Raw genomic sequence first — 27,548 nt, 5'->3', positions numbered from 1 at the left:
TCAAACCTTTAATACCCTTTAAATAAGTTTGGAATTTCTATTGCAATAATGTGCAAAACCAAACTCTTTGAATGGCTCAGTGCTCTGCCTGCTCAGTTACACGTAAAAACAAAGATGTGCTGTGGATGAGCCACTGCTGCAGTACTGAGGCGCAGCTATTTACAACTTGCAGTGCTTTGTGGTGGTTACACTTTGAGGCAACTGGAAACCTAGTGCCTTAGAAACCAGTGACTAAATTAATTATTATTTTGCCTGTGATATGTGTCAGCCTTTTCATAACACAAAACAACTCAAAGAACTGGCAAAGGTAAAGACTTTACAATTCCTAACAGTTTCATTAAAACGTATAGCTAGGATACAATATTTATCACGAGGTATAAATAATCTAACTTGTCAGAACTAAAAAGGTATGGGCCCAAATTAAAATTTCCTCACATCCTACAGCACACTAAAAGAAGCTCCAACAAATATGTATTTTTTTCCTAGCAAAAGAGAAATGAAAAAGAAACACATCTTTGGTTGCATTATAATTTACCATTCCCTGTGTATTTTGCACCTGCCTTTACATATTTTGATAAGATTAATACACTTGATAAGCTCAGACATAAGGTTAGCATGGTATGTATTTATGTGTGCTAACGTGGCCTAAATTTGCATAAGGCCTTAAAATTAATATGTGTTTGTTGCTTAATTTGTGCTAAGCTACCAGAGTATTTTTTTAAATTTGTATGGGTAAAATTGCTACCTGCTTAAAGTGAAGTAGAGTTTTATTTTTTAACTGCTCAACAGCAACAAAAGCACTAGTTACAAGGTAAATCCTTACTCCAGATTAAAATGTATTGTTTGTACTTACAGATCTCTGAAAAAACTTCCAAAGGCATCAAATGAAAGTGTTATGTTCAACTCAATTTTCAATATAGTTTTCAGAGTGAAATATGCTCCGTAGCATAGCTACAGAGTAAAAATGTACATAAGCTTTACCTAACTGGGCAGGGTGGAGAAGGAGATCAGATGATGGGAGGCATGCTGTCAGTTGGGGACTTCTGAAGACCTTGTCTACAGAAGATATGCTGGGTATTACATGGCTCAGCCTCACAAAAGCATAACATGATGCAATAAGGCAATTAGAGAGTTCCAAATTAGTTGATTAGGGATGTGTGATGAAAACTCTTTGGGGACTATATTCTAGTCACATTTAAAATACTAATCATTTCAGAGTAATCCATTATTATGATAATCCGAATTCATATAATTTACATTAGATAAGCACATATTAACACTAATATAAAACACCAAATTTTGCCTGTATGTACTGATTCTGGGGCCTCAGGGTGGCATTCTTAGTTAATATGCAGCTGGTCTACTGGCTAACAACAACCTCCACGAACATCTGTAATTATGGTCCAGAGGAGAGAGGGAAAATTGCTTGCATGTTTTTTTCTTTTTTCCACAGTATCTAAAGCCACACGTATGTCTTTTGAGTGCTCAAAAGATGTGACATAAAAACAGAGGGTTTCAATGAAGGTCATCAGACACTTTTTTTATGGACACATACTGGTACTACAGATATCTCAAAATAAACATTTTCCCAGGCTTCAGAACAGATCTGGAACATTTTCTAGCAGGGGTGCTAATATTGCATCAACTGCAAATTTGCATAAGAAATGTCCTGGGTGTCATGAAGCGGGTCATTTAGTTCCAAATTATCTTCCTGGATCCACAGGGGGGCAGGATTAAAATAAGATGAAACATTAAAAAAAATAACCAAAAACCTGAAACAATGTTACTAATGATAAACATGCCATCAGGAGAGCTTCATCAGAAGGAAAACCAATAAAGGCAAGCATCTTATGCTAACACTGGAAATTACTTTTTACAGGTTCCTCAAAGTTACAAAAGTTGCATTACACAGGTAGCCAGGGTTGATTCCAGAAATTATTAATAACTGCACCACAGAATACTGTAGGACATACACCTCAAAGCATCTGAACTTATTTTATTTGGCGACTTCAACAGAAGCTAGAGAAGGATGTGCATGCTTCAAGCTCTTTGCATTGATGTGTTGTACACCATTTTTCATAATTACATTTCTCTAAGAACTCATCCTTCTTTTCTACTGAAAGTAGAATGGTATTTTCATTTAAACCAGATTAATCCCTTACTCATCCATATCTGTCCTGAAGAACAGATAGTGCTGGGACCTCCTGCAAACCCCTATTAACACCTATGGGCAACAAATCCCCCACATTCAGGGCAAGTAAGATGTTGCTCAGGCATCACATTTGATTGATATATATATATGCTCCGACATCACATCCAAATGCTGACAAAATTCCACAGCATTTTAACAGTGACTAGGTAAACTGTCTCCTCTGAAAGTTTCAAGGATGGATATATATATATATATATATATATATATTCTCACTGAAAAAACCATAGGTTTTTACAGACGTCATAGTTAGGAATTAGCATTTAAAAAACCTTTGAAATTCACTAAAAAAACAGGTTTCAGGGACGTTATAGTTAGTTGGACATTTGACTCAAATTAAATCAAAATAAGCTTTATTCAAAGTCACAAAGTGAATCCTAAAAGCCACAAAATACATCGATAACAATGATTAAAAATGACCAGGAATACAATTTAAAACAATGTACAAAATTCTTCCTTATAAAAATGTGCAGGCTTAAAGTATTAAAAAAGGCTAACATCATGACACAATTTGATTACTGTTTACAGCTGCTTCCTATAGTTGATGACAGCCAACAAAAAACGCGACATTACAAAATAAGTAAAAATGTCTGGTAACGTTTGCAAATAGGTATACGCTGGGTGACAATATCTGAAACCCAACTGGAGTAACAAGGGTTTTATAAGTCTCAGACATGAGAAGTGTTTACATAAAAATACAGTGTGCATAGTGTTCTGAGATGAAGAATCATCACACGTTCCACATGTCGGCTGACCAATTTTTAAAATTAGGAAAACTGATTAAGTGATGGAAAATAACCATTTGAAAACGGGTGAGCACAAACCGGTGATGAGAATTATACACGTTAGCTAGATATGGTTGCATGTAAACACTAGTCAAGATCAATTGGTTCCTCAACACAGTTGGTTTACAGATTTCAGATGCTAATCTGATTTCTTCCAAGAAAGCGATACATTTCAACTTCAAGGCTTTCCTCTGCACAGTGGCCAAACTATCGGGGAGGGTAAAATATTCAGGATAGCCAAGGTTTACCAAACAATTATGGACATACTTGGGCCATGGAATTTTAAAAACCTTAGGGGATTTTTGGCAGTCGGCAATTATGGCTCGATTTAAAGTAGTGTATTCAGATGACCATATTTTGTGCCATAATAGCACTGGTTGGATCCTAATCAAGTCTGCTAGGTAGGGGGCACCTAATTCAGAGTGACATACAAATGTTGGGCTACTTTTCGGGAGTGCAAGGAGAGACCTGAGAAAAGAGTTTTCTTCAAGCTGCAATACATCGATCTTTCCATGCCCCCATAGCTCAGCCCTATACATAGCAGAGGATCTGCACTCTACATTATAAATAGTCGTCATCTCCTTTGGATGTTTAAAGCCACACTGACTGGCAAAACTCAATAGGGCCATTTTTGTTTTCATAAAATGGAGTCGCCTTGATTTAATAGCCCCTTGCAAATACCCTGATTGATTAAAAACAATGCCCAAATATGAAAAAGAATATGTAAACTGAATGGTAGATCCCTCAATGGAAATGTCAAGGCAGCGGGTGGCCTTCTTCCCAATCTTCATAGCGAAGGTTTTACCTATGTTGATTTTTAACCCCAAGTTAGACACATACTGAGCAAATTCGCCCACCAGACACTGCAGGGCAATGGGAGTACGGGCCATTAATACCGCATCGTCGGCATAAAATAATGCTGGAATAGGCCCTTGTCCCACCTGAGGTAGATCTACACATTTACTTGCCAGTATGTCCCTGTGGTATTATTGTAGTTGCACACTCAGGGCCTCGCAGTCACCGGCAGACAACAGCTCCCCACCTCATTCGGGGACCTTATTGAGCCATTGGTCTGCGTACCAGCTCCTTTTTATTTTTATAGGTCACAGCACTAGCTCCATATGTGAGTCCTCGTAGTGGATCGGCTTTCAGCTGTAATACAAATCACCCAAGGCCTCACGGAGCTCTTTTTCTCCACCGGTCAAAGGATTTTTTTTCAAAGGATTGTTAAAAACACCCGGTGTATGTGACGTGCGAGTTCTTACACTGAGAGGATCATTAGTGGGGATTGCCATAAGTAACAACTCTGTATTAAGTTTTAAAAAAAAATAAAAATGGAAGGTGAATGGCTGTCGGTGACTACCCCAACCTAAGAAAAGAGGGGAGTATAAAATACCCAAAGATATAGGGATTTGTACCGCAGTTGATGGTGTACATACCTTCTTAGACCCAGTCTTGTGTATATGTTCAGGGTTTTGCCTAGAACAGTATCTGCGTGTAAAATGCCACAATGTTTTTAAACCAGTCCTCGAATTGGTCCCGAAATCTACAAGAAGTTCAGACTTAATCTTCTTGCGTTTTCTTCTTTTGATATTTTTCATCTAATAGTTAATAGATCCTGTCTGTCTTTCTCTTGAGTGTAACTACCATTCATAATCCATTTGCCAACGACTGAGCCCTAGCGTTTAAAGATCCTCCACGTTGTTGAGCAACCAATGAGAAGACCTGAGCATTCAGCTATTTCCAGAGACGTAGCGCCTCCTGGAAAAGAAACCCATAACCTCACACTGTCCTATTTGTTGCCTTACAACAAGATGGCTGCACTGTTCGTAAGAACCTGTAATGGTTCCCTCTTGATGGCCAGGAGGTCACCTTCAGTGCCAAGCGCATTGCTCGCATCTGCAGCGTTAATGTGGAGGTGAGTCTCTTCTATAGAACAGAGGGAGGAATTTATGTCAATTTGACATGATACAAAGGCGCACCGTGAGAAAGCATGGAAAGAAAGGAACGGATGTCAGCGTAAGAACAGAACAGGTGGAGTAGATATAGTGGCTCTGATATTTCCATGGAGGGATGGATGACATGCCATCTACGGATGGGCAAAGGGATAGCTAGCAACATTTCTCAAGTACCAGTTTGGCACTGGCTAGAAATTTACAAGTTGAGGAATCTGCAGTTAAATCTCTATCAGAAAGAGGTAGATCTTAGCAAGCCACTTGGCTCAAAATATGCTCCAGTATCATCATGATGCCACTGGAATGATATCAATGGGAAAAGCTTTTCCAGACCAGTCTGGTACCTGGAAGGATTTTTTATAAGCCTCTTGCCCTCCCAGATAAGACAACATCAGATTATAGATGGCATGGTTTGGCTTCAGGGTGTTGCTTTTTTCTTCAGCCGAGGTGGGTGGACAGCAACAGACAGAGCTAAACATCAGCAACAATAACAGCACAGATGTAATTGTGTAGCATGACATCTTAATATGAATCAAAACCAAAGGGGATGATGGATGGAGTGTTGAACAATGCAAGCACTCACCCCCAGTCAACTGATCTGGGTTTAATCCATCATCATTCTTTAGCTCACTCAGCCACCCCAGTTCAGACATGGTCATATGCAACTGACCCTGTGCCTCATGGGAACAGTCCAGCCCGAACTGCCAAGCCATGTCTCCCCTGGACCAGAAAGAAGCATCCTGGGACCGGTTTTTGGCTAATCAGCCGTCATCAGGCAGGCTATCTTGAATCCAGTGGCAAAGTGAGCAAAGGACCCACGTCTGGGCATACCCTGCCAACTTAGGGCGAATCAAGCAAAACCAAACGGGGATGATGGACGAAGTGTTGAACAATGCAAGCACTCACCCCCAGTCAACTGATCTGGGTTTAATCCATCATCATTCTTTAGCGATGGATTTAGGCCCAGATCTCTCTACTGGGGTGAATGTATGACTCTGAATTCTGTCCATCAACTGTTGTTTTTGCATTTGTCACCCCGAGTGGGACGGGTATGCCCAGACGTGGGTCCCATGCTCTCCATGCCACTGGAATCAAGCTATCCTGGCTGAAGAGGGGTGAAACCCTGAAACCTGTCCTAGGTTGCTGTTTTCCAGTTCAGGGAGAACCTGGCTTGGCAGTTCAGGCTGGACTGTTCCCATGAGGCACAGGGTCAAGACTGATTTGCATAGGGCTGGGTTCGAACTGAAATGGCATGGTGAGCAAAAGAACGATGGATTTAGGCCCAGATCTCTGTACTGGGGTGAATGTATGACATTGTTCTGCATTCTGTCCATCAACTGTTGTTTTTGCATCTTAATATGAATGACACTATCTTAAAAATGGAGGAGAGATATTGCTGAGAATCTAATGGAAGATATAGTATCCACCAAAAATAATGCTACAGAAGATAAGTAACTTCTTCTGATGATACTTTTTCCTACAGATTCCTCAATTTATCATGTGTCCCCACAGATATACCGATCTAGTAAGAGGGATTTACTAGTGTCAATTACCCAAGAAAGTCCAGCAACACAGTCCTGGCTGATTACCTGCCACTGTGCACCTAAGCTGTTAGCAATGTTTTGAAAAAGATATGCAATGAAGAAAAAGTGGCCAGCTAGCAAATATCAGATACCTGAACACCCAGTAAGGAACCGTAAAAGCTGGTATGGCCCTCGTGGGAGAGTACATAAAAGCTAGCCAAAGGGACTTTCTTGGCCACGGCATAATAGACCTTCATACAAAGGGTAACCCAACAATAAACAGTTTGGTCATCAATGTCAGATGCTCACTGGCAGCAGTTTTCTCCAGCCCACAAAGATCTACTGGCACTGGTATGGGGCTTGGGCAAGGTTGCAGTGCCTCTACCTTACAGTAGTGCCTCTGCGTACATCTACCCTTTTATGATTACATTAATTGGAGGTGGGGACCACAACAGAAGCCCTAGTGCTTATGCTTAGTTTTGGTGCATATCAGTATTCTAGGGCAGCTGTATATAGCTACATTCCATAATCTCAATAAAGTAATATTTCTGTTATGAGGTTCAAAAAGTCTCAAACACATATCTCCTTTATTGGAGATGTCCTCCAGATAACACTTCCACACCAGGTCTGACTCGCACACATCTGGCCAACCACTACAGCTCTAACACACAATACAATTCCAGGTCTTGAACAAGGAATTCAACTCCTTGATTTGGCAGCTGTAGCTTCAGCATCATCCATCTATGTTCAAGTCCCCTCCAAATCATGTTTGCCAATAGACTATTCATGATACCAAATATTTGCCACAGTATCTTAAGAGATATAGCACTTGTGGGAACACAATCATCTTTATAATTGCTGTTCTGGCTGCCATGGACAGCTGCCATTTCTTCCGGAATGTTGCCAATTATCTTGACACCTTCAATGTCCGGCATGTGTTCACATCCAAGATGTCCATGTCTTTGTGGTATATATGGACACCACTGTCTCGAAATATCGTACATTCTAAGGGTATTGGGAGGTGAGGCAGTGCTAGCTATGTGTACAAAGGAAAATCTGTATGCCCCACAAATTGCCCTGCTGTCTAAAATGAACTGTTAATTGCTCCACTCCTAGAGAAACATCAGCGGTAACAGCGGGCAGGCGTGTCTTGTGCCCCTTTCATTTGGCCATTCCTCACTCAGCCCTTAGTCTAGCCACTAGACGGATATAGAAAAATGTAACCCATTTCTGGATCACCCCCTAAAAACCATGTAGATTAGAGTGGCAAACAAGTATTTCAGTTGCCAAGTGTCAAATGTTTTCAACATATCCAAGGATATCACTCCTGGTACGTCATATGTCTGTGGGCATTTCACCATAACACGAAATAAGCACCTAATGTTCATATTTTTGTGTCTACTAGAGATAGATCAGTGTTGCCAGTATCAACATAATTCTATTTGACAGGGTCTTAGCTAAGATTGTATGATCAGAGTTCAACATTGATAGCGCACTATACAATTTAGGTCAATATAATGGCCTCCCTGATGCTTTGTGATAAGCCAATTTCAGACATCCCCCCTCATAGATCACCAACAATCGTGATCTCAGTGATGGCGCACAAGTGGAGCAAAACTCAAAAGGAGCCCATTACTCGCAAGTGTCTCATCAGTCACCAGATCTATTAATGCACATTAGATCTCATTTATTTTGATAGGGAGTATCCAGTTCTTCTCCCTAGCCATCATTTAGTTTGTCTAATCTTGCCTCCTACACAACTGAATCTAGCCCCAGATTCCTCTCCTTAGAATAGATACCTCAGCAATACTCCTCTGTAGATGGGCTTGCAAACAGACTTAGACCACAAAGTCCTGGAGGACCGAGAAGACGAAAGGCTGGTGTCAATGGACCTGGTTATCCAAGCCGTAATGCTTTGTGAATGTGAATAGGGACAACCACGTGGCAGCAAGGCAGATGGTTAGGACAGGTACCACATGCACTAACGCAGTAGAATCAGCCATGGGCCTGGAGGAGTGAGCCTGCAAGCCCTCAGGGGGTTACTTCTTCGACAGTGTGTAGCAATTATTTATGCAAAGTACAATCCATTGGGAGATAGTCTGTTTTTGCACAGCCTTGCTTGCCCTTCTTCACTCCAGAGAACGCAATGAAGAGTTGATCATCCACCCTATAGTATTTGGTGCAGTCGTCATTATAGAAGGAGAGTGGTCTCTTATGGTTCAAACTATGGAGTCTCTCTTCTTCCTAGGAAGGATGAGATGGAGCGCAGAAAGCAGGCAGAGTGATGCTCTGGCCAACATGAAAGGGGGTGACTACCTTTGGAAGGAAAAGAGGCATGTGTCAAAGGACCAGCTTGTCAGGGAAGAAGTTGGTATATGGAGAGTGGACCGACAGCCTAAAGCTCACTGACCCTCCTGGCCGATGTAATGGCTACCAGGAAAACCGTTGTGATGTTTAAGAGCATGAGAGAGCAGCTATGCAGGTGCTCAAAGGCATCACAAAGGGAGTAGATGGGAATAAATGTTGCAAATCTTTCAAAAAACGAATCACAACTGGTGACTAACAGGGAGGGTTGATCGTGCAACTTCAGAAGAGCTGAAAAGTAACCCTTTACAGTACCCAGGACAAGACCTTGACATGTTAAAGATAGAACTAACAGCAAACCCCCCGACAGAGGTGCAGAGAGGGGGCCATGTGATATGAGGAACACCAGGCCACAAACGTATCTCAATGGCAGGTGTAGAAAGTTTTAGTAGATGGAAGCCTGGCTGCCAAGATGACATCACAGATTTCGGGAGGGAGATTGAAGACCCTCACATGTGGCTGTTCAATCTCAAGGCATGAAGGAGAAGAGTGTGCAGAGTTTGGGTGCAAGACCCTGCCACTCTGCTGCAAAAGGAGATCCTCCCGAAAGGGCAGCCTGACTGAAAGACAGATACTCATGCTCCAGAGTTCAGGATAACACTCTCTGTGCACAATCCGGAGCCACTAGAATGACTTGGGCCTGGTCAGTTCTGATCTTCTTGAGAAGTCTAGCAGGAGTGGTATCGGTGGAAAGGCATGCAGGAGTCCAGAGTCCCACTCAAGGCTAAACACATCTCAGAGAAAGAGCCACTCTGGAAACTCGAGTGCACAAAAGTGTTGAAATTGCGCGTTTTCTGTGGTGGGGAACAGATTGAACCAAGGCTCTACTCAGTCCCAAAAGAAGCCCTGCACTACCTCCTGATGTAGATGCCATGTATGATCCATGAGGCATCGGAAACTCTGTATGTCCACCCTGACGTTCAGGGAGCCTGCCAGGTGCTGCACAACCAGGAAATTGTCCTGACTCTCCAGCCAAGTACAGAGGTGGAGAGACTCCTGGCACAGGGTCCCAAAACCCCATCACGCCCTGTTTGTTGCAATACCACATGGCTGATGGTGTTGTCCATTACCTCTTGCACCAGTCTTGCCTTGATAGATGGAAGGAAGGAAGGAAGGCTTTCAGTGCCAAGCAAATAGCCCTTAAACCCAATAATTTGAAGCTGAGACTCCGTGGGAGAACAGAGGTCTACGATCTCCACATCTCCCAGATGGCAGCCCCAACTCAGGAGTGATGCATCTGTCACCATTGTGAGCTCCAGGTGTGGAAGTAAGAGGGGGTCTGCCACTGACCCAATCACACTTCCTCAGCCACCACTATAGACCTTCTGCAGTTCCCTATGATATCTGGACCAGGTCGGAAAGATTCCCTGATGCTGCGCCCACTGGGACTTTAGATTCCACTGCAAAGCCCACATGTGCCAATGAGCGTGCTTTATCAGCAGGATGCATGAGGCCATGAGATCCAGCAGCCTCTCAGTCAGTCTCACCGAAATTCAGGACAGAAGCCGAAACACAACCTGAATATCCCAGACTCACTGCTCAGGAGGGTAGGATGGGGAACTGCACTATGTTCCAGAATGGCTCAGCTGAAAATGGGCATCTGAGAGGATGCCAAGTATGACTTTAGCATGATGATAGTGAACCCCAACATATGCACATGGGCCGCCATGGTCTGGAGGTGGGCGACAACTGCCTGGGATGAGCTCCCCTTCAACAGCCAGTGGTCGAGGTAGGACAAGACTGGAATCCTGACCTCCACAGATGGCTGCAACCACAGACGAGCTGCGAACACAGACATCACCATTGTGAACACCGGAGGGAGGGGCATTGGGAAGACCGAAGAGCACAGAGACCTTGAAATGTTTGTAGACCATCATCTTCGCTGGAAACGCACGTGGGACAGCAGGAAGGGGATGTGGAAATAATAAGCCCTGTAGGTCCAACACTATCATCCAGTCTTCGGGACCCAGGGTAGACAGAACCTTAGTCAACGTGAGAATCTGGACTTTCTCTTTTCGTAGAAAGACACTGAAAGGGCATAGACCTAGTGTAGGGCAGAGGCCTCCGTCCTTTTTCGGCACCAGAAAGAACCGGTAATAGCAACCACACCCTACTTCTGTTACGGGCACCCTCTCAATTGCTCCTTTAGCCAAAAGAACTTGTACTTCCTTGACCGAATAAGAAGCAATGATCCTCCAACAGCCCTTCAGGGGATGGTGGGAGAGGCCAAGGTATTGCCACAAATAGTAGGGAATATACCTTCTGTACAATCTAAAGCATCCACTTGCCAGTGGCAACCATTGGGGCAGGTGGTGCCTGATTTCTGGCTCCAAGAGGATGGCTGTGCTGGATGGAGTTATAAGAGAGGAGAGCACTCCTGTGGTTATTGATTAAACTGTTTTATACTGCAATTTTGACGAAGGAACCGCAAGGTTCCGAAATGCATTGGGCATTGACCTATATATGATCACGAATCTGTTAATGTCAAACAACTTTATTGAGCCATGTGAATGAAAATATTATAGATGACAATTACTACAGATGTTTATGATGTTAATACTATCTGTATTGTTCATTGTCAAACATTACTGAAATATTGTTATGTACAGCCTGTTATGTTCTTTCACAAATTACCAGTTGTAACGTTGAAAAATAAATGTACAACTTGTTAAACAACCACACTGTGCCAGAAGGCGCGTTGTGAACAGTGCACAGCTATATACAGGTTCTCATCCTGTCAATAACTGTGCTGGATGGAGAGCATACTAATGGGGCTTGGGGACTACAGCAGCTGGAGAGGCAGGAGACTGGGCAGCATGCTGGGACTGGCTCCTACATCCTTTGTGTTCTGTGGCACCGTCCTTGAATTGACTGGACAGGCTGCTCGAACGGGTATTGCTGGTGCTCCCAAAGTTTCCCCTTCCATGTCCGCAGTAGGGGTGAAAGGAATGCTGTTGCGGCTGGGCAGATAAAGAAAGTCCGAAAAGTCTGGCAGTGGCCCTGCTCTTACTAAAGCGCTTAGGCACCACGTCTGCCTTGACCCCAAAAAGGCAGGAGCCATCAAAGGGCATGTCGATCAGAGACAGCTGGGAATCCCCTGAGAACCCAGTGGGCCGTAATCGGTTGTAGTGACGCGGCTACACAATAGAAGCCATGGTTCTACCCAGGGAGTATGTGGTGTCCAGCCCACACAGGAAGACAAACTTTGCCACATCCCAGCATTCACCAAAGCTTGGTTGACAAAGGTGCGGCATTCATCTGGAAATGGTCCATAAAAAAAGCCAAGGCTCTGAAGCAGCTCTCGGAAGGTTTGGGGGAGTAGCAAGGATTCTGCCCCTACATAGAACTATGCGCAGGAAAACAGGACCTCAGTGTATAGGGGTGTACCAACCTATCACAATAGTACCCAAAATCCCAAAACTGACTAGCTATAGTGTCAAATTTGTTCTCCTACAAATATCACAAAGCTACAAATGATTAGACAACCCAGAACACAACACTCCAGACTCTCTCAGGAATCGTGGGAGCAAGAGTCACTGACAATAGTTCATAATATTTTTTTAACCATCGTGCTCTACAATACAGTATACAGGCCACTACCAGCAGCAAAATGCATAAACTCAGCACAGTTAGCATTGTTACAATTCCATACAATACAAAGGGGGAAGTCATTATATAAAGACTGTGGAAAAAGGACAATTAGGCCTAACCACCCTCCCCTTGACTAGAAGAAGTTTATTATATTTAAAGGAAGATTTCTGGGCTTTGACAGCAGACCCCATACCTTAAAGCCTGGATGTAAGGTTTACATCATAGGAACAGTAGAGTTCTTCTCCATGGAACGGCTTTCTCCAAATGTGTTAAAACAACATGCCACCCCATAATATCAAAGTACGAGACTTCAGTATTGCAGCTGTGTGTAGCATGTTATGTCTAGGTGCTAGGGACTAACCAGAAAAGAATGCCAAGGGGCATTGTTTATCGACCTTGCACATCGTGTTTAGACTAAACTGCAGGAGAGGCAGAGAACGCGAAAAGAAGCCCGTTCTCATGTGAAAGGCACAGAGTCTTGCAAAAACAAAGTCATGTAGTAACGTGCACAAAAGCAGCATCATGGCAGGGAAGCTCATGCTAACTTAGCAATGTCGACAATTTCCCTAAGGGCCATATAACAGGGGCTTATTCCACCAGGATCAATGCTGCTACCACTGCATTGGCACATGGAGTAACTATTCTGTATATTTGCTAGGCTGCTACATGGGCATCAGTTAATATGTTCACCAAGCAGAACAATCAAGGACAGACGTGATCGCCGAGATGGGCATTTTGAGGACTCATTCTGCAGAAATGTTTGACTGAGTCAGCTTACAGACCCATCGCCTGGGAGGTATTTAAAAGGTGAGGAATCTGCAGATAGAAGTACCTATCAGAAGAAAAAGTTACTTACCTTCAGTAACGCCCATTGTGGTAGATACTCTATCTAACCGCAGATTCCACACCAACCCTCCCGTGCCCCCCACACTGCTCCAAAACAATCTGTTATACAGCTCTGCAGTCTGGGAACATGGACAGCATAGAAAGCAACTGGTATCAGCACACATTAGTGGTGTTTATATGAGGCTCTGCATGTCATTTCCGGAGCTTCACAGTTCTGCTTGCTGGTCTGTAGGGGAAATGCTGGAGATTTTAAAAATCCAGTCTGACGCCTGGGAAATATTCAAAAGGTGATTAGACATATCTATCAGAAGTGTCCTTTTCAAGGGGTAGCAAAACAACCTGCCTAATGGATATTGAATAGGCAAGTCAGAATTTGGGACCACCCTGTAATTGACTACAAATGCAGGAATGGAGGCCTGTAAGGGACAGCAAACCTCAGTCCCTGTATCTGCATTTCCAAAAAGCAATTAAAAAAAAAAAGTTTCACACTTGGAAGACATGTGGGGCTTGCAGCAGAAGGGATACAGCAGTCTCCTGGACCAATGACATCAGTGTGCTAGACTGCACCATATACATTTGTTCAGTGTCATCACATCTGTAGAGAACAAAGCCACTGCTGAAGTCATATTGGTAGTACTGATTATGTTAAGTGGTATGTCAATCGGGGAGTTATCCGTCTCCAGGATATTCATAAGGTGAGGAATGTAGGCAAAGTATAAATCAGAACATCAAAACAAGATCAAGTCATAACAAATATAAACAAACTTCTGCAAAATTTCACATCAAAGCATACTTTTTACAAAATTATGTTACCTGCTAATTGAGAGGGGTCCACCAAAGTGTTTTTAGACACAGTAATAAGTTTACTGAGGAGGTGAACTGTCATTTCCTGTGTTGAAATTGAAGTAAATCCCTTTAGGAAGAGCTGCTGAAGACCTGGAAAATTACTCCATTTCAGTTTACTTTGAACTTGTTCAATCTTCTCGCGACTGTCTGGTTTATCCAGAGGCAAATGAGTAAGCAGTTTGTTAAGCAGTCTGAGAGCCAAGAGGTATTCATATTCATAGTCTGATTCTAGCAAGGATGCTGCAATCCAGAAAATTGTTGCCATTAGATTATTAGGATCAGTAGTGGGCTGCGTATCAATTGTTCCTCCAAGAGAAGAAAGGCTTCTAGTCCTTGCTAAACTACCCCCATGGTTTATCCTGCCATCCATTATATCCAGTGTGTTACTCCGCCGCCGGTCACCTTTCCGGTCACCCATTAAACTGAGCCTCAAAGAGTTACTTCTTACATTGCTGTAATTTCCCAAATAACTTCCACTACTTGTAGGGCTTGTGCTTAGGTTTAACTGTCCAGTGCTTTTTCTGTTAGCTGCATTCTTGTGTCCCATTACAGGATCATGGTATGCCGTTCTGAAAGAAGAAAAAGTAAAATGTTACTTAAAAAATAATTCATTACATGGGTTTTCAATTTACAAAAGTCTACAAATTGTTGCAATACCCCTAGTAGCAGAGAAATCTCAGAAAGCTTCAATTTTGAAGAATTTTAAAACTCCAAAGAACTGTGTTGGATAGCAGACCTAAACGTTCTTATAGTAACAGCTGCACCACTTGGGAAGCTAACACCAAAAACATTTTGCTTATAGTAACTCAAGTTATAGAAAAATGACACACTGTACATATAACCAATGTTACTATCTTCTACAAGGGATATTCAAATTACGAACATTTAATAAACAAGATACAGTTTTCTGTGCAAATGGCAGCACAGAGAAAGTCACATAAAACAAACATGTCATTCTAAGCAGAGGTACTTTGTGCTCAAAGTACCTATATATATTTAGGGTTTGCTATATCCTTTCTAACCAGGAACAGGTTATGCATTTTGATTCATGGTGTATTCAACTACTTTTATGAAGAAGATCAAATATCCCTTAAGAATTTGAAAGAATTGGAAAAAATTGTATTCAGCTGGAAATGCATTTAACTCATTAACACCACTTTGCAGAGTAAATTGTAATACACACACCCGAAGCAGACCTGGCGAACTGGTGATTAACTGGTTGGCTTGAGCAGGGTTTAACCCAGATTCTCAAAAGTGCGCTGTTTAGAGCCTCACTGAATGGAAGAGGCTCAGGACTTATTTGGTCAGGCGAAGTAGGAAGCTGAAGATCAAGAACCTTTGCCACCATTGTCACAACCATGGCAAAGGAGGTGAGGTCTTCGGTGGCAGGGCCCAGAAACTAGTCCATGACTAGGACTAGTCCAGTATTTGGGGAGATATCCAAGTCACTATCATCCTGGAGGTCTATGTAACAAATTTCCTCTTGGTATGGCTGGTCAATCTCATCCTCAACATCCTACCCCCATTTTTTAATTTTTAAAAAAATATTTTATAATTTTTTCATTTTAACTACAGCAATTGGCACATTGTACATTTGTGTCAGTAGAACAAGTTACTTACCTTCGGTAACTATGTATCTGTAAGAAACATTAGTTAGTTAGATTCCTCACCTTAGAATATCCCCAGGCGTCAGACTGGATCCGGAAGATTTTTCGTCAGCAATACCCCTTGCGCGTCGCTAGGCGTCGTCTGCGGCTCCGCGTCCGTCGTCGGCGTCGTGCGCCGGAATGACGTCGTCGGAGTACTTAGACGCCGCCCTCGCGCGCTGACGTCAGTTCTTGTACATAGCTTTCCGCGCCAGGAACGCAGAGCCATGCAAAGACCGACACTGGTGCCAAAAATAAAATCTAGGGGCCTGAAAAGGATAACCTTAACCCTAGATGTCAGTTCGCAGAACGGGGAGGATGGGTGGGTCGGTGAGGAATCTAACTAACTAATGTTTCTTACAGATACATCGTTACCGAAGGTAAGTAACTTGTTCATCTGAAAGAAACACGTTAGTTAGATTCCTCACCTTAGAATAGATACCCAAGCAATACCATCCCCGGTGGTGGGTCTGCGAACCAAGATCACACCAGAAAGTCCTGGAGGACAGAACGGCCAAAGAAGCCATCCCACCGGACTTGGCTGTCAAGGCAATAATGCCTGGCAAACGTGTGTAGCGAAGCCCACGTCGCCGCCTGACAGATGTCCTGCAAAGGGACACCCCGTCCCAAAGCAGTAGTAGCCGCTGTGGCCCGAGTAGAGTGGGCGCGCAGCCCAACAGGAGGGTCCTTTTTTGCCAACTAGTAACAAATTTTGATGCACAAAACGACCCACCGAGAGATGGTCTGTTTGTGCACAGCTTTCCCCTTCTTAGCACCCACGTATCCAACGAAAAGTTGGTCGTCCACCCGGAACTGCTTTGTGCGGTCCAAATAAAAGGAGAGCGCACGTTTTGGGTCCAGACGGTGGAGCCTCTCTTACTCTTTGGAAGGATGCGGAGGCGGAAAGAAGGTGGGCAAGGTGACAGACTGCCCAAGATGAAATGGAGTCACCACTTTCGGAAGAAAGGAGGGACGAGGCCGAAGGACAACCTTGTCCGGATGAACAGAGAGAAAAGGAGGCTTTGAAGATAAAGCCTGGAGCTCACTCACCCGTCTAGCCGAGGTGATGGCTACCAGAAAAGCAGTCTTAAGCGTCAGCAGACGAAGAGGACAATTATGAAGAGGCTCAAAGGGAGCACACATTAGAAATGTGAGAACAAGATTCAAGTCCCACTGAGGCATTACAAAAGGGACAGGAGGGAACGTGTGAGTAATGCCTTTTAGAAAGCGTGTAACTACAGGGGACTTGAAAAGAGAAGGCTGATCAGGAAGCCGCAAGAAGGCAGAGATGGCAGCAAGATAACCTTTCAGGGTGCCCAGGGCAGAGCCCTGCCGGGCCAAAGAAAGAAGAAACAGTAGAACCTCAGAAAGAGGGGCGGAAAGGGGATCCACAGCCTTTGCTGTGCACCATGCCACAAATTTGTTCCACCGGGAGGCGTATACCGTCTTTGTGGAGGGACGCCTGGCTGCCAGAATGATATCACAGACTTCAGGAGGCAAGTCAAATGGCATCAACTGCCGCCGCTCAATCTCCACGCATGGAGGTGGAGGCTGGACAGGTTCGGGTGGAGGACCGTCCCCTGCTGCTGCGACAGAAGATCCTCCGAAGGGGCAGACGTATCGGAGGATCGGTCAACATACTGAGTAGCTCGGGATACCAGTACCTTCGTGCCCAATCCGGAGCCACCAAGATGACTTGGGCCCGGTCGTGCCTGATCTTCTTCAGCACTCTGGGCAGAAGTGGTATAGGCGGAAAGGCGTACAACAGACCGCAACTCCACTCGTGACGAAAAGCGTCGCCGAGCGAGTGCCGCCTTGGAAATTCCAACGCGCAGAACTGCTGACATTGCGCGTTCTCTTCGGTGGCGAATAGATCTAACCAAGGCTCTCCCCACTGCTGAAAGAGACCTTGCGCCACTTCGGAGTTCAGACGCCATTCGTGATCCATCATGCACCGGCGGCTGAGTTCGTCTGCTCTGGCGTTCAGAGAGCCCGCCAGATGTTGAACCACTAGGGTGACGCCCTGGTGTTCCAGCCACGTCCAGAGGCGCAGAGCCTCCTGACAAAGGGTCCACGACCCCACCCCGCCTTGTTTGTTGCAATACCACATGGCGGTGGTGTTGTCCGTGAACACCTGCACGACACTTCCCCTGACAGAGGGAAGGAAGGCTTTCAGTGCAAGTCGGATCGCTCTCAACTCCAACAGGTTGATGTGGAGACGAGACTCCGCCGGAGATCAGAGGCCTCTGATCTCCGCCTCTCCCATATGGCCACCCCATCCCAGGAGGGACGCATCCGTCACTACGACATGCTCCGGTTGGGGAAGGGAGAGGCTCTTGCCCTTGACCCAATCGCGGTCCGTGAGCCACCACTGCAACTGCTGTGCAGTGCCCTCCGAGATCAAGACATGGTCTGACAGGTTGCCGTGATGCTGGGACCACTGAAACTTCAGGTCCCACTGCAGAGCCCGCATGCGCCGCCTGGCGTGATGCACTAGTAGGATGCAGGAGGCCATCAGCCCCAGAAGCCGCAACACTAGCCTGACCGAAACCCAGGATAGAGGCCGAAAGATGGGAATCAGGGCCTGTATATCCCGGACCCGCTGTTCCGGCGGATAGACCCGGAACTGCGCCGAATTGAGAACCGCTCCGATGAAGAGGAGCTTCTGAGAGGGACTCAAGTGTGACTTCGGCACGTTGATGGAAAATCCCAGCAAATGCAGGAGATCCGCCGTAGTCTGGAGGTGGGAGACGACTGTCTGGGGCGAGCCCGCCTTCAACAACCAGTCGTCGAGATAGGGGAAGACTGGAACCCCTGATCTGCGCAGATGAGCTGCGACCACCGCCATCACTTTCGTGAACACCCGAGGGGCACTAGTGAGGCCGAAGGGGAGCACGGTAAACTGAAAGTGCTCTTGGCCCACCGTGAACCGCAGGTAACGCCGGTGGGCCGGCAGGACGGGGATGTGGAAATATGCGTCCTGCAAGTCCAACGCTACCATCCAGTCTCCAGGGTCTAGGGCAGCTAGAACCTGAGCCAAAGTTAACATCTTGAACCTTTCCTATCGGAGGAAGGCATTGACGTTCCGGAGGTCCAAGATAGGGCGTAGGCCTCCTTTGCCCTTCTTGGGAACCAGAAAGTAGTGGGAATAACAACCACGACCTACTTCTGGGCTCGGAACGCGCTTGACGGCCCCCTTGGCCAAGAGGGCCGAAACTTCCTCGTGGAGAAGATTCAAATGATCCCCCGAGATACGGTGGTGCTGCGGTGGCATGGCTGGAGGGGTCGTCTCGAAGGGGAGGGAGTAGCGATTTGCAGCACCCACCTGTCCGATGTGATGGACCACCAGTGGAGCAGGTGATGGCAAACCCTGCCGCCCACTGGCGTGGAATGGGCCTGAAAGCTCAGACTAGGAAGGCTTTGAGGCGGATGCTGCCGGGGTGGATGTGGGCTGACCTCGTCGTCCTCCAGAACCGCCTCGGCGGAAACCACGTCCGCGACTGCGCGCAGGTTGGTTCTGCGGCTGGTGGCTAGGCGTACGTGAGGAGGCACCCCTTCCTTGGCCACGAAAGGGGCGAAAAGCGGAAGTTTGCGACCGCGGGGCCGAGAGGCCCAAGGACTTGGCCGTAGCCCGGGAGTCCTTAAAGCGATTCAGCGCACTGTCCGCTTTCTCGCCAAAAAGGCGAGTGCCATCAAAGGGCATGTCCATGAGAGTGCTCTGGACATCGCCCGAAAATGACGTGGACCGCAGCCAGGTGTGACGTCTAAGCGCCACTGTGGTAGAAATTGCCCTACCCAGCGAGTCCGTAGTGTCAAGCCCACATCGGATAGCATGTCGCGCTGCATCCCTCCCATCGGCCAGAGCCTGGGTAAGTCGTGTCCGGACCTCCTCCGGACACAGGGGCAGCACGTCCTCCACCGCATCCCACAGAGAGTGGGAATAACGGTCCAAGAGACAGGCGGTGTTCAAAGACCGCAGGCCCAAACTAAGGGAGGAGAACAGCTTCTTGCCAAACTGTTCCAGTCTCTTGGAATCCCGGTCCGGCGGGGCGGTCGGGGAGGAGGATTGGGAGGTAGAGGCCTGGATAACCAGGCTCTCGGGGGTAGGGTGTTGGGACAGAAAACTGGGGTCGCCCGGAGCAGGGCGGTGGCGCCTGGCGGCGTTCCTGTCCACAGGAGGAACTGTGGAGGGCTTGGACCAGGTGCCCTGCAGAACGTCAATGAGGGCCTCATTGAATTGCAGCAGAGGCTCAGTGGAGCTTGCTGCAGACTGAAGCACCTCAGTAAGGACGTTAGTCCTCACAGCCACGGCAGGCAGCTCGAGCCCAAGGGCTGAGGCCGCCTTGCGCAGCACCACAGAGAAAGCAGCGCCCTCCTCCGAAGCCACAGTCGGAGGAGAGACGAATCCAGTGTCCGGAGAGGTATCCAGGCCACTGGCCTCCTCCAGGCCACTGGCCTCCCCCAGTTCATCTGCCCAGTCCTGTGACATTTGAGCCTGAACGGCCATAGGATCCTCGGATCCCACCCAGTTGTCCCCATCATCCGATTCCTGGTATACAGAAGGAAGGAGCGGAGCCGGGCGATAGACATAATGTGTCTCCAGCAGCGCCGAACGCGGCGTCCATCGATGCCGGGCCCGGAGCGGGGCTGAACTGGGGCTCGACGTCGAGCGGAGTCGGCGTCGGGGGTGGTACCGGTGTCGACGCCGGCGGAGGAGGCGTGACGAGGTCGACCGGCGTCGGCGGAGACTCGGGAACGGGTCCCTCGGGCGCTTGTGGCGTCGAGGCCGGAGCCGTCAACGGCGCCGGGGCCGCCGGCAGGCAAGGCAGCCCAGTCGGGTCCGCGGGGCCCGAAGGCGCGCCAGCGGGCGTCGACGGCGGAGCCAGGCTCCTCATGGCCGAGAGGAAGGCACTGACCTCCGCCGGCGTCGCGTCAGTCCCAGGGACCGGTGGGTATGGGGACTTGCGCGGCGCCTGCGGCTTCGCCGGAGCCGCGGGGGTGGAACCACCCTGACCCTCGGCTGAGTCGCGCGACCGGCGAGGGGAGTCCGAAGGGCGGTGTCGCCTCTTGGACTTCTTGGAATGCTTCGACTTACTCGAAGACTTGGATCCAGACGACCGATGGTGACGTCGGCTGCGGCTCCGCGACCGATCCTTGGACCTCCTCCTGGACCAGGATCGAGAGGCTCGCGGAGCCGAGTGGCGAATCTCGAGAAGCTTACGGGACCGCCTTCGAGGTCAGGGCCTTGCAGTCCGAACACGACTCCGCGTCGTGGTCGAGACCCAAGCAGTAAAGGCACCGGCGGTGATGGTCCGTAACCGACATCAGGCGGTTACAGTCAGCACAGGCTTTAAAACCAGGCATCCTACCGGCACCGGAGTCGAGACAAGATCAAAAAGGATCGAAAAAGTTAGTCAAAAAGTGACTAAAGGGGTAGCTCTCCCGGATCTGCGCTTACTGGCGCGGAAAAAAGAAGAACTGACGTCAGCGCGCGAGGGCGGCGTCTAAGTACTCCGACGACGTCATTCCGGCACACGACGCCGACGACGGACGCGGAGCCGCAGACGACGCCTAGCGACGCGCAAGGGGTATTGCTGACGAAAAATCTTCCGGATCCAGTCTGACGCCTGGGGATATTCTAAGGTGAGGAATCTAACTAACGTGTTTCTTTCAGATGCACCAACCTTGCTACATCATATGCACATGTTATTAATTACAGTGTCACGGTTACTTATGAAGAGGGTGTTAATGAGCAGTGGCGCCCAGGAGTAGAGCATGGTATGACTCACAGCATACATCAGAAACCATTGGACTACCCGGTTTTGTTTTCGTGTGAGGAGTAACATGCAGCAGCTGGTACTGTTAAGGTGACGATGAGTAGTGCAGCTGATAACTGAGGGAAGAGAACCTAAAACTAGGAGCTGTGTGTGTCTCGCCTGTTCTACCAGCGCCTGTTGCCCTCCCGTGTGGCCTTTGGTGAGATCGCATGTTGGAACGCGGCTGTGTATTATTTGGTCACAGGCTGAGTGCCTTGGGTTAGTATAGAAGTAAGGGTCGCACACGCTGCGTCACTCAGCCAAGTTGGTCACTTGCGGGTTCGGGTCCAGTGAGTCTGCATCCTGCTGCAGTGCCATCAGAATTGCGTCCCAATTTGCGGATATCGGGACTTTTCTTAGGCCCAGGGTTTGTTTGTACCAGATCGTTATGCTTTCTGCTCTGGCCCATGCAAGTGTGGAGTGCCTGCATGTTTGTATGTGCAGGGGGTCGGGTGCCTTCCATTTTCTGGTGATTCATTTCTTGGCTGCCACTATGCCGAGGTCGAATCTGGAGGTTACCTTAGTGTTACGTGTTCTACGGAATTTGTGTAACAGATATGTCGGCCAGTCGAGGGTATATCGCCCTCGGTGCAGGCATGGAATATATCCGCTACTTTACTCCAGTATGTGCTGAGGCTGGTGTAGCTCCAGAGCATATGTAAGAGATCGGCATCAAGGTTGGCACATCTGGGACAGGCAGAGTCAGCGCGGTTGAAATATCTTTTGATTTTGGCGGGGGTGAAATACGCCCTCCGAGTGATGTAGTACTGTATTTGCCTGAATCTCATATTTCTGGGAATGTTCACTGGACTGGCCAGCACCTGCGCCCATTCCGTGTCTGAGTTGACGGCCCGTATCGTGTTCTCACTTGTGTCGGAAGTGGTCTAGGCTGATCGCCGCATGTTGTCTATAGTATAGTGAGATGTGCTTGTGGTTCGGTAGTGAGATCGCCCCATTTCACCCTGAGTGTAGCCACTAGTGAACAATGCAGAAGGAACTGACCTAGGGGGAGCCCCTCATCTGCTATCAGTGTCTCGTAGGGGACAAATAAGCCGTCGTGATATAGGTCTCCAAGAGACTGTATGCCTGCTTCGTGCCAGTGTTGTAACTCGGTGGCTGTAAGCGTAGACTGGCCTCTAGAGGTGTCTTCTAAAGGGAGCGCGGGCGTAGGGCGTTATGCAGCGGGTTATGTAGAGGCTCCTGCGGTAGAATCTGTATGCCACATTTAGCATCAGGGATTCTGGGGGTAGCGTCTTTGCGCTGGGATGAAAAAGCCAGAGGAGCTGGGGTGGTGTGTATGGTGAGCACACGGTCGCCGTGTCGTCACGTTGGCTGTCTGCCATCCATCTGGCAATCCACTGAAGGTGGGCTGCCAGGTAGTAGTGTTCGAAGCACGGGGCTGCAAGGCCTCCCGGGTCCATAAGCAAGTATAACTTCTTCGCCACCACTCTACATCGACCGGAACCCCATATGAAGTCTCTAACCATCTTCTCTAGAGTGGCAAAGAAGGGGTGAGGGGGCCACACATAGGGGCAAGTTAGCAAAGTAATTAAGGAATCTCGGCAGGGCCACCATTTTTACGAGTGCTATTCTGCCTGTTACGACAAGTGGGAGTGTGCTCCAGAATTGCATCTGGGACCAGGTGGTTGTAGCGCCCTGCCTCGGTTGCCATCGAATAGGTCCGGCGGGTGGCGATATATTCGCATGCCTAGGTATGGGAATGTGTCTGCACTCCACTGCACCATTTCCCTGTTAAGTACAATTCCCGGGTTGCAGTTTCCTTCGCCGAAGGCGTATAGTTTATATTTGCCTACGTTCACCTTCAGCCCTGATACGGTCGCAAAGTCCCGTAGGATCTGGGCCAGTTGTCCCGGCACGTAACTTATGTCCCTTCGATAGACCAGAAGGTCATCTGCGTACAATGACACCTTATGTGTGCCATCGCCTAACGGAATGCCATCATTTAATTGCGTCCTTATCGACTCCACAGGTGGCTCTTTCGCAAGCGCGAAGAGGAGGAGGGATAGTGGGCAGCCATGCCGCATCCCTCGTTGCCCTGGGATTATATCAGATACGTATGGATCCATCTTTACTCTTACAAACGGTTCCGTGTAGGGCAGGCGGGTCAGCTTTAGGAAAGTGGAGCCTAGCTTGTATTTTCTGAGGGTTGCGAACATGTAGTCTCATTCTAGGGAGTCGAAGGCCTTCTCAAGATCGAGTGTGAGCCAGCCCGGCCTTGCCCATGTGCATGTGGAATAAGCTGCAACCCGAAAGAAGAGGCGCAGGTTGAGTGAGGAGTTACAAGATGGCACAAAGCTGTTTGGTCTGCGTGGACCAGGGTATGGACCACTTGTGCAAGCCTGTCGGCCAGGACTTTTGCTAATAATTTATAGTCGGTGCTCAGTAGGGCGAGGGGCCTATAGGAGCTCATGTCATCAGGGTCTCTGTCTGGCTTGAGTAGGGATATCAAGTGTGCCTCGTTTAGGGAAGACGGGAGCTGTCCCGCTTCTACCGCAGCTTCATAGAGGGCATGTAACCGCTGTGTTAGCGATACCTAGCATGCCTTGTAGTACTCCGCTGGGAGTCTGTCGGGTTCCGGAGTCTTCCCCCTGACCAGGGACGATATTGCCTCCTTGATCCCCTCCAGCGTGATCGGCTCGTTTAGCATCTCACTAGGTGCTGGTGTCGCCTCAAGTAGTTGTATACGGTCTAGAAAAGCTGTGAGAGATTGTGTGTCGCAGCAGCCTTGGGACTGATACAGCTGGGTGTAGTGTTGTGTCATAGCTGTGTGGATGTCGCGCTGTGTGTGTATTAGGAGCCCTGTATCGGTGTGCAGTGTGCATATCGGTTTGCGGGCAAGTTCCTGACGAATTAGTCAGGCCAGGAGTCGGACTGCCCGATTGGCTGTGGCTCGAGTACGGGCTGTATGTGCGGTGTAGTTGTGACAGCAGAGGTGTTCTATCAGGCCTGCTAGGCGCTTAGTGTCTCTAGGCGATGTGCTCTTCTCCCCTCGCCCTCACAGTCTGTTTCGTGCCGAAGGAGCTGTACTTCTATTTTACTAAGGGCAGCGGACAGCTGTCTAGGTATGCTCCAGGTGGCTCCCAAGCAGTGTCCCCTCGTTGCTACCTTGAATGCTTCCCATTCCACTAGTGTCTCCTACTGTGCCTTCCACGAGGGGACTAGGGGGCGCCCGACTCCCAAGTGAGTTGCAGTGCTTGGGGGTTATGGCAGGAGTGTGTCTGACCTAGATATTCTATCTGTCAAACTAGAGGAAGAAGAGCGGGAATCCACTATTCGGTCTAGGTTCACGATTAGCCCATGTACCGCAGAGTAATACGAGTAGACCCAGGTGTCAGGGTTGAGGGCACGCAAAATATCTATTAGTGCCCCGGAGAGAGCCAGTCTGCGAGGGCCTGCGCATTGGATGTTACTGTGGTTTTGGTCAGGGGTGGAAACGACCGGTCTAAGTCCATGCTAAGTACAGCATTGAAGTCCCCTCCAAGGAGCCATCGAGTTCCATTCCATTTAGCCATCACCCCAGTTAGGCTATCTAAAAAGGAGGGCTGATTTACGTTCGGGAATAGATGGAGCCGATCAGTATCAGTTGGCCGTTGAGTCGTTTGCTAACTAATGCGTATATGCCTTGGGGATCAATCAATACCTCTTGGGATACCAGCTCTCACACAGATGAGGACACCTCGTACATGGGCCGAGTAGGCTGTGCCGTACACTTGGCCTCTCCATTTTCTACGCAGGCACTCTAGCTCCGTTTGGGACATGTGCGTCTCTTGGAGTAGTGCGATACCGGTAGATCTGCACTGTAAGAAGGCTTATATTGAGTATCTGCATGACGGTGTGTGCATACCGCGCATGTTCCATGCAACTACGTTGACTTGTGCCATGTCCAGTCGTTACGTTGGCAAGGGCGGTTCAGGGAGGGCAAGGCGTTGTTGCTCATGGTGTACATAGGTGTGCTCCGATTTAATAGCGTTAAGAACAAGGCACGAGTATGAACAAAACCGTGCATAACTATAAGGGCAAGATCCAATAGAATGCTCGTCCAAACTGGGGTGCCCAACTATGGCAACGACTGTCAGTGCGACGCTCAGTATGGGTTTTTGTTGCGTATGATTAGACGGGGTTATTCAGTCCCTCAGGATTGTGATCGGCTTGTATGACATCCCAGCCAATCCGTCATGCAGGATATGTGTGCGTGTTGCACGTGTCCCCAATCGCGGCATCAGGTAAGCGCTGTTCGTGGCGGTGTGTGGGGGGCGCTGTTTTTTTTAGCAGATATGTAGACAACAGATTAGTTACGATATGACAGTTTGCCAGGTTGGCAGTTAATTGCGTGTACTGGCTTCTATAGGGTTCAGCAGTTCACAGAGACTCATATGATGCTATCCGCTATTGCACACTAGTATCTGAGGATCTGCCAGGGCTTTCTTTGGTGCCAGTCTGGGTGTTGCGCCGTGGTTCAAGTGTTGCAGCTACGTGTATCGCCTCCTGCCTCTCCATTCTTCTCTGTTCAGAGTTTGGAGCTGTGGAAATTGTGACAGTGTATGCACTGGGCCTGTTGTGCCCGCCTCGCTGGCGCCTTCTTCGGACAGATTCCCTTGACACTTCTTCCATGTGTCATCTGGGTCCTGTCCATAATCCCGACTCTTCCAGCCAGTACCAGACTTCGAAGGGCGAATCAAAGCAGCGCAGCATGCTTTTTGCAACCACTTGCAGCCTGGCGGGGAATAGTAACAAGTAACTGAGGTCGAGGTCACGCAGTGGTCGTTTCACTGCGGCGTATGCGCCCCTGCGCGATGTACTTCTACAGTGTAGTCGGGAAATACCATAATCTGACTGTTGCCTATTTCGATGTCTGCCAGTTTGCGGGTTTCTTGCAGGATCATATCTCCGTTCCTGTACTTGAGGACTTTGAATAGGAATGGATGCAGGGGAGCTCCCGGGGGGAGTTTCTGTACAGGCACCCGGTGTGCTCTCTTGACCATGAATTGGGGCGATAGCATGCCAGTGGGTAGCAGTTCTCTGATCCAGCGCTTTGTGTACTCCTCTGGCTTGCGTCCTATACGTGGATGTTATTTCAGCGCGAGCGCCCTTCTGCATCCTCCACTCTGTCTTCCAATGCATGTACGTGGTCTATTAGGTCTTGTAGGGCCGCCGTTTGACTTTGGTTGATGGGGTTCAGCTCCACCAGTGATTGCTCTTGTAGGCGCACTTTTTCCCCTAATTTGTGATGATCAATCCGTAACAGGGTGAAATCCGAGGTGACGTTGTCGATCTTGGACTCCAGCAAGGAGCGTGTTTTGTCCAGAGCGGATCCGATCTTCTCCACCGCTGCCAGCACGGAGTCCAGCTTGGTGGTGAGCGCAGTGCGTGGCGCCTTCCGTGATTACTGGCTCAGAGTTGCCATTTTGTGTGTTGGGCTGTGTTATTCAGAGCTTGTCCTTGTACTGCAGAGTTCTTGCCGCCCGTACATGAGAGGGGAGGGGAAGAAAGGGGATGAAGGGGCACCTTCTGCTTCTGCGTTAGCGGCTCTCCGTTGCATTGCTGCGGCCTGGGCCCGAATTGACCCTCAGACCAAGTGCTCCTCAGGACCAAAAGGGATCGTGTTGTGCAGGGGTCTGCAAGGTTGGCAGCATCCTTTGTGCATGCTTGCCGCTCCTTTGGTCACTTACTCCACCCTCCGCTATCATAGTCTGGGCCCGATCCGACCCCAAGTGCCCGGCACGGGGTGGGCCTGCGCCACCTCTCTGCTTCCCTAAGGTACGGTTTCAGGTTACCTGCATGTTTGCGATCGCCGCAGCCCCCTTCTCGCCAGTCTGGTGGGTCATGCTCGCCGCTGGGAAAGCAGGAGGAATCATGCATCTCGTGCTGCTCCGGGGCCTGCAGGGCTGGCCACATCCTCTGTGTGTGCCCGCTGCTCTGTGGAACGCTTCCTATATCCCCTGCCAC

General features: G+C 48.2%; 1 protein-coding gene across 19 annotated transcripts in view; it reads right to left on the bottom strand.

Moving 5' to 3' along the window:
- The window catches only part of FRYL (FRY like transcription coactivator), a 2,516,714-nt gene that overhangs the window by 522,832 nt on the left and 1,966,334 nt on the right, over positions 1-27,548 (bottom strand). For all 19 annotated transcript variants that reach the window (XM_085642132.1, XM_085642134.1, XM_085642126.1 and 16 more), the window contains one exon: positions 14,087-14,688. In XM_085642132.1, coding sequence (XP_085498258.1) covers positions 14,087-14,688 — 602 coding nt within the window. The remainder of the gene's footprint in view (positions 1-14,086; positions 14,689-27,548) is intronic.

This window comes from Triturus cristatus, chromosome 2_2, assembly GCF_964204655.1.
Source record: "Triturus cristatus chromosome 2_2, aTriCri1.1, whole genome shotgun sequence".
Taxonomy (NCBI): Eukaryota; Metazoa; Chordata; class Amphibia; order Caudata; family Salamandridae; genus Triturus; species Triturus cristatus.
Note: the sequence above shows the minus strand (reverse complement) of the source record. Positions and strands in the feature narration are given on the sequence as shown.